Source organism: Penicillium daleae (genome assembly GCF_028827525.1).
Source record: "Penicillium daleae strain IBT 16125 chromosome Unknown utg000002l_segment0_segment0, whole genome shotgun sequence".
In the NCBI taxonomy this organism is placed as follows: Eukaryota; Fungi; Ascomycota; class Eurotiomycetes; order Eurotiales; family Aspergillaceae; genus Penicillium; species Penicillium daleae.
In genome coordinates, this window is record NW_026623150.1 from 7,802,407 (window position 1) to 7,814,757 (window position 12,351).

General features: G+C 43.1%; 2 protein-coding genes across 2 annotated transcripts; one reads left to right on the forward strand and one right to left on the reverse strand.

Moving 5' to 3' along the window:
* Positions 1-1,561: 1,561 nt before the first annotated feature.
* N7458_003668 (uncharacterized protein) lies at positions 1,562-1,780 on the forward strand (the record flags this gene model as incomplete). Its single annotated transcript, XM_056907051.1, has 1 exon — positions 1,562-1,780. One exon carries the CDS (start codon positions 1,562-1,564, stop codon positions 1,778-1,780), a length of 219 nt encoding a protein of 72 aa, XP_056771158.1.
* Positions 1,781-2,577: 797 nt separating this feature from the next.
* On the reverse strand, positions 2,578-3,924 carry N7458_003669 (putative secretory lipase; the record flags this gene model as incomplete). The annotated part of the gene is made up of 1 exon (XM_056907052.1): positions 2,578-3,924. The coding sequence occupies one exon, from the start codon at positions 3,922-3,924 to the stop codon at positions 2,578-2,580; it is 1,347 nt and encodes a 448-aa protein (XP_056771159.1).
* Positions 3,925-12,351: the final 8,427 nt, after the last annotated feature.

The following is a 12,351-nucleotide window of genomic DNA, read 5'->3' on the forward strand; positions in this document are numbered from 1 at the left end:
CGCAAGGGTCTGTTAGGGCTGCGGTATATCATGAAAATAAGGTTTCTAACTAACATAAAAAGCAGGCCTACCGGAAAGGGTCCGGCGCTAGAAAAGCAGCCGGAACGACTCGATTTCTACTAGAAGATAACTAACTTCTGATTAAACTAAAGGAAGAACGAGGACTTCTATAGAAATAAATAGCCGAGTACTTTCCTAACAGATCGGAAGGTTCTCTCTAAGTACGATATTGTACACGCCTTAAAGGGCGGCATATTAGGAGTTCTAAGCCTAGTTATAATATAAAGGAGTCGTCTTTATATAGGGGTATATCCTACTAAGCGCTCCGTTCAAGCCGAGAGTCTCATATAATGGATCATTAGAGGAAGGACGCTATAGTGTTGTCGAGATAGCGATACGGTCCACCTAGGCGTAGGCAGCCTATAAACCGGTATTCTCTACTTTAAATTAACTATATCATAAAGCACAAGCTATAAAGCGGATATCTTTCGCCGCGCGGTACTATCGAGAATATCGGGTCGGAACATTCGCTTGGTAGCCACTCATTTAAGTCGGAACGAACGTCATACTATATATTAGAGACCCTGGACATAAAGGCATTCGCTCTTTCGAGAGAAAACTAGACTAAAGAGATATAGATAATTAAGAGATGAATGCCTAATGAGAGCAAAGGATAACATCTATAGTTAGTAAATCTAGCAAAGCATAGTCCCGCCATTTCTAACGGCATCATTTAGGTAAAGACAAAATGCGATAGGAAGATCTTCTTACTTCGTCGGATGCGCGGTTTAAAGAAGGCGTCTTCCAACCCAAGATAGCATTTTCTTCGAGAGAGATATGCAGAGTAGGCTTTCGGATTCGAGAATCACTTAGCCGTATTGCGATATTGCAGGGGTTCTCGAGGAGTAGATTATGAAGAATCTATCACTCTGGATATGCCGTGATCTCAATCTCTTCTACAGCAGATCATAGAATAAGGCCCATAATAAAATTGTCGCCCAGAGGTGTGGCTTGTAATATAGATCAGCTTCTACTTATTTCTAGCATATACGACCACCGGGTATAGAGGACAGGGCTTCCCGTACGCTCAGCCATATGCGAATCCTGGCTGTTGTATGTTCGTGTTCACCCGTTTTTTGTCATCTGGTTGGACGGACTGCCCTTGCCGCTTTACTCTTCACCATATCGCCCGAATACCCCTGAAGCGCTGACATAGTCCCTCGGCTATACTTTCCCTCTCCTCTACTCGCTGTCCCAGTGGCAGCGATTCCCTGGTCGATGTTAGCCGCCCACTCCACGGCGCTAAGCCCCCATTACTAATTGGCCGGGAAAGATTGACGCCCCATCCAGCACAGCTGGCTATGTCTTACTTATAACCGCAATGGTCCCGTTGACTTCGGCAGATGTACTGGTGGTTTTATACTACATATAGTCGCCCATTCAGTCTTATCACTTCTCCGCTGTATCGGCAGAAAGAATTCTTCTTATTTGCTGACTAAAAAAGCTGGAATCGGAAACCATCTGCTTCTCTGCGCGATTCAGTTGCAGAGGACGTATCAACATGGCAGAAGCTCTCGCCGTTGTGGGTGCTGTCGCGTCAACCATCCAACTGATGGACTTTACCGCTAAGGTCTTTGAGCGTCTCAACGACTACATCCAATTCGGAAGTGCTTTCCCCAAGGAGCTGTCTCAACAAGCTGGAGAGAACTTTGTGAAACGTCATGGGCTCCCGAAAATTGCAATAGAAGAACGCAATGCGAACAGTAGTATCACCTTTTGAACGACGTCGGAGCTCATCAATGACAATTGCCGATATTACAGTCTTTCCAGCTCCTTGGGTACCGTGACAATAGAGGGTGCGCTGATCTTTGGAGGAACAACAGTCTTGGTTGGACCACCTCTTGAATTTACCTGTTTCCAGAAACCACTGGCCTGTATCTCTCTGTCGTTGACTAAACATGTCCACCTGTTTGGCTTCATGATTAATTGACGACAGCCAGTCTAACATTGCAGATGTATCCGTGCTGGTTCGGCCTTCCCACCATCAGTACTCTGTATTGATCGAAATCGGGCTAGGGCCCTCCCCGAGGCTTACCGGCAGAAAAACAACTCATTGTGATTGACCCATGGTTAATACCATTTTGCAACCTATGGTTATCCCCGGCAAATGTTATTGAATTCATAATGGCTATAGACGAAGTTTGACACCGATATTAGCTGAATGGGACTCGTGAGCTTTTCTTAAGGATATAGAATAATTGATAGTTGAATTTTGAAACGGTGCATCGCTTGAAAAAGAAATGGCAGGATTAAAACGCTGTCAATTGAAAAGCAGAGTCGGTTTTTTGGTCTCAACACTCAGTTCAAGAAGATTTAGGTTTATGTTGCCACTGGGCCGAACTGATTTATAAACCGTCCCGTCTCCATTGCAAACGCGATGACGGCTCTGACAATTTTGACGTCGGGTTTCCATGCTCTACCATTTGGTTCACTCGCATCCCCTACAATCTCAGGTTTACCTCCTAGCATCTGCGACAATCCTGCAAGAGGACGGCTTTCGGTTGTTGCGAACTCGTATCAAACCAAAGTATCGAGCAACGGAGTTACCTTCTTGACCACGCATTGATTTGCGTCTGGAGATCTCACGCCCATAAATCTGTTTTCTAGCCATTGAAGCCACTCTGGAGATGAGGCGGCGGCTGAAGAATCGTGGTCAAGTCCCGAATATAAACTTAGGTGAACGATATTGCCTATCTTGCACGCATATTCGTACGCCTTCTCCGTAGCAGTAACATTCACGACCTCATCGTCGGTAGATTGAACAACGAGAAGCTCCTTGTATCCTTTTCTTCCGGTTGCCGCGCCATACTTGTTTTGGAATGCGATATAAGCTTCATGATTGTGTTGATCAATGGCAGGCGTAGAGTCAACAATGCCATGGTTTGGAAGGTCAGCATTCAATTCCGCATAAGAATCGTCGCAAAGACCAAGTTTGTACATAAGCGGATAACGGTCCAGAGCGGCCGGGGTGAGAACGATTGGTTGTATCGGGAAGTCAAGAGCCCTGAATATGTTCACGATCAAATCGCCGAAGCCGTATCCCACCGTAGGGGGCACAGCTGTGAGGAGATCATTCAACCTGGCGCTAGGAGCGACGGCAACTCCTCCCAAGTACTCGCCGCTTTCGGTGGTATTAATGCGAGGGTTCTCACTAAGTCCCCAGACAGCTCCAGCTCCTTGAGAATGTCCGACAGAGGCCCATCCAGTAGTGAAGACTCCCGGAAAGGCTTTCCGAGCAGCAACGACCGAGAAATAAATATCCTCAGAGTTAATAACAGGGTTGCCATACTTGTGGGAAGTGTAGTTATTTCCGAGGCCTGCATAGTCTGTAGCAACCACACCATATCCGGGAGCCGTGAGAAGCTGCCAGGAGTGATAGTCATATCCATTGTAAGACGACGATGCAGCGCAAGCGGGAACAACTCCAATAGTTCCATGGGCATAAGCGACGAGACGGACTTTGTCTCTTGGTGCCTCCGTGTAGGGAAGTGCAATAAAGGCAGTCGCTGGGACCGCTACTCCACCGACATCGACGGATGTGTATTGCATAAGCCATAACGACGTTCCAGGTGGGATGTCATACATGGATTCATTCTGCTGCAGGAGTTTTAACAAGTCCCCGGGTCGTGAATGAGTGAAGTTGGCCCCAGTTGCGTAGAATTCATAATCGAAGGGAACATTGCCAAATATTTGACGGTCCAATGCCTCGTAATGTTGTAGGTTCTCCTGGCAGAGACGGTCGCAATTATATTTTTCGGCTTGGGCCTGCGTGATTTCGAGGTCATTTGGGCGAGTGTAATTTTGGGCCTGTACACACGAAAGGAGTGACACCAGAACAATAGCAAGACAATAGAAGGACTTCATATTGGCGTAAAGCGAGTTGTGTTGACAGAAGCAGAAATGTAGGCTCTTTGACCTGGCCGTCATTCAGCGGGACTAAATTAGGAATGAGCGGAAAAAAAAAAAAGTGAAGGAGATGAGCAGTTTGATCGTATCAGTACTTGTAAGCCACTTTATAATGAATCTCCATGTAACTGATACGAGTAGCGATGAGGTATTCGAGTGAGAATGTTCCCTTATCCGTTCTCCAGCCGGCGACAGTGTGAAACAATTGGACGAATAGTCCCATTAACTTCTTAAGGAATGCCAGGATACAAAAATACAGTTCTTGTTGACGGATGTTGAGAATTCCAGTCTAAGAATTCAACGCGGCGTTTTCTCCGTCCTAGTCACGGGACAGTCTTGCACCTGCACCTAACCCTGAAAGATCTTACCAAAAGGTTTATTTGTGCGAGCCCATGCCACTTCTTCCATTTTGATGAAAGAATTCGGACCTTGTAATTAGAGCTTTTGCTCATATAGCGGCACCGCAAAAGTCTAGGACCCTCTGCCCTGAAACGTAGGAACGGAGTGAAGGGTATACTACCCTGCGCGACCTGCCCGCAAAACTTTGCTGCGCTTCCTACTGCCAACTTCTTCGCTGATCTTCGCGCTGATTTGCCTGTTCTCTTGCAAAGTCTTGGTTTTATTTGCTGTTTCTTTCTCGTGTTTTTGCTTTTCGTTCGCTGCTGCCCTAGTTCTATCAGGTGTAGCTCCTTCTGCATCTATATCCGCTTGTCCTGTTCTGTGGAGCTTCGGTATCCATTTTGCATCAATATTGTGAGTTTTCCCGTTCTTCATTGCTTCATTTCTTCTTTTACTTTTTTTCCTTGTCGCTATATCCTAGTCCGTCTGCGGTTTTATTCTATCCTTTTTGTCCCTTAATCCTTGTCTGCCACGTATCCTGTATATACCTGCATGCACGTGCGCTTATACACGAGTCCGATCCTAGGTTTTATTTATCCTAGTAAGGCAAGAGGGAGCTATACGGGTACGGGTAAGTGTTAGGTAACGTCACAAAACCTTCTTGTACCTGCTGTATGATGTGATCCAGCTTCGGAAGTCGTCAATGGGGAATGGGAAAGTATTGACTCGTCCCACCCCTTTGCCAAGACTTTTTATGGCGGGCTCCCTAGCGGGTACCCCCCGGTCCGGATATATTTAGGCCCTAGACGGCTGGAAGTGAATTTGAAAGAGTAACTGTTCCATTGTCGCATTTGGCTGCATTTGAATTAATGCTTTACTTTGAATAAGAATGTTGAAGCAGGATACTACATGCCGGATATTCTTCTTCTCACCCAAGTTTAATCGGCCTTTCAGATACGGCCCGTGGTCATGGTGTCTAGGGTGAGAGAAGTTCATCCATCTCGTAAATTTCACTCCTATGCCCTTCATTCCCGCAACATCTCATTGCATTTCACTGGTTGCCGCAAGGGTCTAGACAACGCCTAGTTTAGTCTCTAATAAAGGCCCAACGCGAAGTATGAGGCTCAATGGGCCGAACAAGTGCAAGATATCTGATTGGTCAACATGCCAGCGCTGTAATATTTGAGTGACTTCGAACAACATGAAGCGTTTTCTTTGCTTCCTCCACAACTAGTACTTACAGCGTTTCTTAAATATAAAATATAAATTTAATCAAGCTGCCCGGACTTTTTTCACTATGTCCACTCAGTTCTACTCAATGAGCACTGACAGAAACGTGTAGAGACTGTTTCAGTAACTATGGCAGCGATTTTCCTTCCCCTTGGTTTCCAGATCGAGCCGGCACCCCTAGGGGAAGTGCCGGCGCCCAGTGTACAGTATCGGCACCGTTGGGCGTGCTGGCAAACTTTAGTGGAAGTTTTAATAGCCTAGGTTTCAAGACAATCTTTTGCCCGAACAACGGCCTACCAAACACACAACGTTTCTAAGAGACAACGTCTTGGAGCTAAATCTAATAAATGATATAATCATATTTTCTTAATCCCTAGGTACCGTGCCTAATAGGGGGTTTGACTTACAGAATGATATCTTTCTTAATAGAGTATCTTATACAGGTTGTCAACGACGTAACAAACTTGATAACTGGAAGAGCTGACGGTGCCCTAACTGGTATTCACTTCGAGGCTGGACTATAGATGAACCTTCCGGCTATAAATAATACTTCAGTCCTCGGAGATTCGCTCGTACGTATAGCATCAATTCTATATAGCACAACTATTTATGCGGAATGCCTGGCGCCTACTAGCAATTTCCCGGGTCTACCTGAGATCCCACCGGCCAGCCTAGTGCTATTCGCAGAGCTTGACAGTAAGCTACTAGAGCTAGGCTAGCTTGAAAATCCTAATGCCTTAATCGTTTCTACCCTTAGACTCCTAAATGATCTCTTTAAGTTCGTTGCTGCTAGTACTATTACCCAAGAAATTCTGGACGACCCAAATTCGGTTTTGCGCAACTGTGAGCAAGCGATGTGCTGCGCAGGCAGATAGAGAGGAAGAAGGTTGATGATAATTGAATAAGATCGATTGATCTTTCTTCCTCTTGATTGAATAGGAAGGATAAGTTCAATTCGGCTTAGAATAGATCAAGATGAGAGAAAAGTAAAGTAGGACTGAAGCTTGGTTGATTGTATTGAATCGTCTTGTTGCTTATGAATATGTATGTGCATGATATCTTGGTAGAGAAAACAGGGCATATTTATAATCAATATTTTATGCAAACTTATTAAACTTGTTTCTTGCATATGATTAATCCAGATGCATCTAGATACATAGTGATCTTATGCAGATATATCTAGATGTATATAATGATATCATGTAGATAGATCTACATGTATAATGATTTCATATAGTAGCCTATAACTATTCTACGTTGAACTACAGTATAATTCGGACGCCCTCCATAGTTAAGAGAGCAGGAGCTAGGCTAAAACCCGACTAGCGTACACTATTATTCAGGAAAACTAACACTGTTATTCAAAACTCTGCTCCTACCACGAATACACTAGTTGCTTATTTTCTGGAAGCTATAGAGAAATCAAAATAATATTAATTATAATGCTGCAAATTTTCAGTCGCTTTATCCAAGTATTAGTGGTTTTATTTAGGGTTATTATTTCCGACTATAGAATATATAGCTATCTAGTAGTACGTATAGCTAGCTAACCTAAAAATATATTTCTAACCTTAACCTAGGTAGAATATTAAGTAATCGTACTATAACTAATTATAGTGCTTACTAGGGTATCCTAATCTACTAAACTCCTTATAGGACTTATTATTATAGACTAGCCCTTTAATCTATCTACTATATAGAGGCTATAGCTAATTTCCTCTAACTAATCTAATATACCTATCGCTATCCTCTTAGGCACTTTCTAGCTAGCACTATTAACAGATCCTAGTGTATCCGATGAAAAAGGATCCACATAGGACGTTAGGATAGCCAGTCAAGATAGAAGTTCTTCTAGCGAATAGGACCAAGATAAGACGGATGGACCTTGAATTCATAAGATCTTCTCTAGGTATAACGGTCAAACGAGATCAATAGGATAGATTGAAAAGTGCATTGAATCTAAACTGCTAAACTAGTGAGTGGAAGGGTGCTTAAGTACACGATTGGGCAGTTTAGGCAGCAGGAAATAGGCTAAATCAATGATCTAATCGATAATTCGATCATATATCGATGATCTGACCAATTGACAGATTAGGAAGGAGCTAGATGTTAGAATCCGTGGTCGATTAGTAACTAATTAGCTATGGTAAAACTCTCTGTTGAAGAGGTATATACAGAGGGGTCCTTCTGCAGGAAAAACGATGGTCCGGTCCGGGCCGTTGGCCGGCGGGCCGCTAGTCAACCAACTTCATATAGCCACATAGGCTAACACACCCCCGCAGGTCTTCAGATCGATAGGCCTAGTAGATCTAACTAGATTAGATAGGTCCTGATAGGTCCTAATAGGTCCTGATAGGCCCTAATAAGATCTAATAAGCTGGAGTGGTAAGAATTCTATGCTAATCTGTTTGACAAAAGCCTTATGTTTCTAGCGGCTAAGCGCTTTGGTTAACCTATCAGCAGGCAGATCGGACGATTTTAACCATTCAATGCGTAGGCGTTTAGCCTGTATCTCTTGGCGAATCTAAAGATAATAGATATCAACGTGCCTGAGCTTAGTTTGAAAGGTTGATTTCTCTCGTGTAAGTAGGTCGATCGTCTGCTTATTATCGTATTAGATCATATCTTGATAACTAGGATCGAATCTAATGAATTTGAATAGCCGTTTTATCTAATAGGATTGCCTAGCTACGTGGCTAAGCGCGAGTAATTCGGCTTCCGTGGTCGATATAGTAATAGTCTTCTGCTTAGTAGCCTTCTAATCGATTAGGCTACCGAATAAGCAGAAGATAAAGCCTTCCGAGCTCTTTCGGTTAAGATTATTAGCGAAGCTAGCGTCTAAGCAGGCGGTATAGGCGGTTATCTCGGTTATCTCTTTCTTGCTGTTAAAGAGGATAGCTAGGTCTTTCGTCCTATACAGATATAAAATCAGGTAATCGGCTGCGTCTAGATAGCGATCGGTATATCTAGTAAGCGATCGTGCTAGAAATTGATTAGCAAAGGCTGAATCTAGCCTAGTCTAAACGGCAGCGAATAGGGCCGATCCACACTTCTGTTAGTAAAGGTTGACTAGCCTAGGATTCGGTAGATCCTCGGTAGGTTAGATAGAAGAGAGATCAGATAGTAAGGGGGTAGTCGGTAGCTTTTTGCCTAGCAGATTGAATTTGCTAGCAATCTTTTCGATATAAGCACCTTGGCTAATCTAGGTCTTTCTTGATTACCGGTCTTGCGTGATTCTGATTCCGATGAATTAGCTAAGCTTACTAATATGCTTTATTTCGAATCTGTCCTCGAGCGATTGCCTAATTCGGTAGGTGTGGGCAGATTCAGATATATAGTAAATAGCTAGGAAATCGTCAACGAATACTATTATAACTATATAGCTATTAGTGTATAGGGTAGGATCCTCTAGGCACGGGTAGAGACTAACGGTAGTAAGCACCTTTCTGATATTATCTTCCTACTTCTTACTAGCTATTCTTAGGCTATATACTGCTTTCTTAAGCTTTAGGATCCTTCCGGTGGATCCTAGGCCCGGTGGGTAGCGGTAGTAAACTTCTTGGTCTAATTAGCTATTCAAGAAAGCGTTAACTGCATCTATCTGAAAGGTCTCGAGGTCGAATTTGGTTATAAGCGCTATAAGCGTGCGGAAGGTTCTAGCAGCTAGCGTACTAGTCCTCGCGTCTTGAAGATTAGGTGATTGTATATCGCCTCGCACACACAATCTAGCTTTAAATCTAGTTAGATTGCCTAGTTAGTCCGATTTATAATCGAAGACCTAACGTATAGGGATGAACTGGTGCCTAGGGTAATCTCTCTAGCTAGCTAGTTAGCTATACTCTTTTAGATAAGCTTGATTGATAAGATAAGCCGATACTGGTTCGAAGGCCTGTATATCTAAAAGCTTCTGAAATTCGACCTGTATAGCCTGTTTGAATTCACGCCGATATAGGTGATTATGCAGATAATAGTAGTCTTCTAGTAGTGGTAGCAGAGATGAAATCGATAGAGGTTTTGGAAGGATCTGATTAGCCGAAAACGTATAGAAATAGGCGGCTAAAGCGTGCTATCGCTTATTATCGTGGCTATCATTAGACGAATCCTCCCTTTCGTGCTTGCCTAAATTCGATAGGAGATAGGTAGAGTAGTCAAAATCGGTATTATCTATCAGAACAATTAGCAAAGGTAGGCGGTCAGGGACGTTAATATCAGGATCGTCCGATTTAGGAGATTTAATAGCAGATTCGATAGGGGTAGGTAGTAGATCCCCTAGGATTTGGTTATTTTGATCGTTTTCAATAGGAATTGAATTGCCTATATCTCCACCCCCGTGGCTAGATAGGTCCTCTCGCTGTTGATTGGTTGGTTTAGGCATATCTATCTCATCTAGGATCTGTGAGGTAGTTGTATCGTCAAGGATTTGGAGCCGTTGGGACGAATCGTTAAAGATTTCTATGCGATAAGGAGGGCTTTCGTCGCTATAGAAACGCGTTTCATCGAATTCAACGTCGCGTGCGCGGACGATTCGGCGCTTCGAGGGTATCCAAATTCGCCATATATTAGATACATCGTAGCCAACTAGATAGCTAATAGCCGCTCGAGGGCTTATCTTCGATAGCCGTGGGATATTGTTAATTCTGACGAAGGCTTTGTATCCAAAGATTCGTATATTAGATAGGTCTAGTAGTTCCTTCAACTAATAAGGAGCCTTCTAGCCAAGATAGCTAGCTAGGGCCTTAGATAGCGATTTCCAATCTAGTAGACGGTGTAGGATCCTATTTTGAATATAGATAGTAGTGAGAGAGGCTTTATTCTAAAGATAGGTTAGTAAGCTAGCATCTTGGACTATCTGCCTAGCTATATTGGTTATAAGCGCTCCGTAGCGCTCGGTAAATAGGTTTTGAGATAGTTAGTAAGGCGGAGAAAGCTCTAGATTTAGACTACGAGCTCTAGATTCGGCCGAAAGGCCTAGTAGGAGGGCGGTCTCGCCGTCGGTATATACTGTTTGGACCTTTAGGTCGAATTAGGTCTCAATGAATTAAATCTGGCCGAAAAGGGAAGTAGCCGAAAGGGTCTTATCGGTAAGATCCTCGCTAATTTGATATCTCGTGATAGGATCCACGTAGTAAGATAGATATCTAGTCCTGGCTAGAGATAGCGTTTGATGGATTAGATCCTAGTAGATAGATTCGAAAGGCCTAGTGGATTCGATCGGACGGCGAGATATCTACTGTTTGGCCTTAGAAACCTTGCAAACCTCACAGATATTAGCTGATTCGGCAGTTAAATCGATTAAGATATTAGATAAGTGATTAGCTAGATATAATAGGATCTCTTGATTTATATAACCTAGGCGCCGGTGCTAGAGGTTAATTGATCCTTTTGCTCGATTTAGTGTGTAAGAAGATAGACCGAATTGGCCGAAATCGTTAGTTAGATCTATATCTAACACGCTAGGAATCTTAGAGATCTGATTAGCTGAATTAGTAGGCGATTCGATAGCTATACTATTAGCTATTGATTAATCCTATTTGATTAGATAGAGACCAGATTTGCTATTTAATCGGCAAACAGGTTAGCTATTCGAATCCTGTAGTAGGCTATCTTTTCCTTGCAGAAATAGACCTCCGTTAGCGGCTTTCTCGGCAGATAGGAGATTCAGATAGAAACCAGGCGCGTATGCCACATCAATTAGGGCGATCTTGGTTCTATCTAGGCTATCTGTAGGCCGGAAGCTAGTTTTCCCGAAGCCTAGTATAGCCGTTTCCGTATTTCCTACTCTCACAGAGGAAGCTACCGGCTGATAATCGGTCAAAAGGTCAAGATTGTTGCAGATATATAAGGTTGATCTAGTGTTAAAGCACTATATATCGTTAGCCGGTTAGTTAGTATGAATCGAATTATATACACGATTAGCCTAAAGAAGAGACGAAACCTTCTATTTAGGGACGTACGTGCCAAACGCAGCCCTAGTAGATTCTTCTTTATCTAACTTAGCCGCTAGCTGATTAATCAAATCGGTTAAATTAGGTCGATGCCTAGCAATCGTATATTTATAGGCATTTTTGAATTTGACGCTGCTTTTATATACATTCTTGAATCGATCTTCTACTACTCGGTCTAGTTTCTAATTAGGTAGCCTAACCGATAGATTAACGTATACGCATTTATCGAATTTATGATAGCTATCGTTTGGTTGACCTTTATATAGGCAAGGGCGCTTCTAGCCTCTAGATTAGCCGGATTAGCTAGATTAGCTAGGATTAGTAGGCGAATTGCCGCTATTAGCAGCTTCCGTCCTATCAGGATTTGTACCTAGGAAGGTTATCCTATAGGCAAACCTACCCTAGTGAATTGGCGGAGATAGCCGAATCGATTCCGAATAGAGGTTGATAAGGGCGGGGAACTCTGGCAATTTGCTAGTTGAATAGACACCGCTTTGCTTATAGATTCGATTTATCCAAATCGTATAGAAGCTAGGCGATAGAGGCGCGATAGCCTCTAGGAATTTATATAGGATTCGCTTAGTATCGTTGAATTCAGATAGGCCAATTTCTTTAGCTTCTGTGTAGCAAACTAGCTACTTTTGGACCTATAAATCGTAATTGGACCTAGGGGGCGCTTGCGTGCGCAGATTTGACTAGGTTTTAGAGATTTAGCGCTTTCGTGACGAATTAGTAGGCGTATATATTAGACGAAATATGTTAATTACGTCACGTAGGTTAGCCTAAGACAGGATTAATCGCTTATTATTAGTAGAAACTGAATTGCGAATTCCCTGTTTTAGACGATCTACCCCTTTCTAGTAGTAACGGA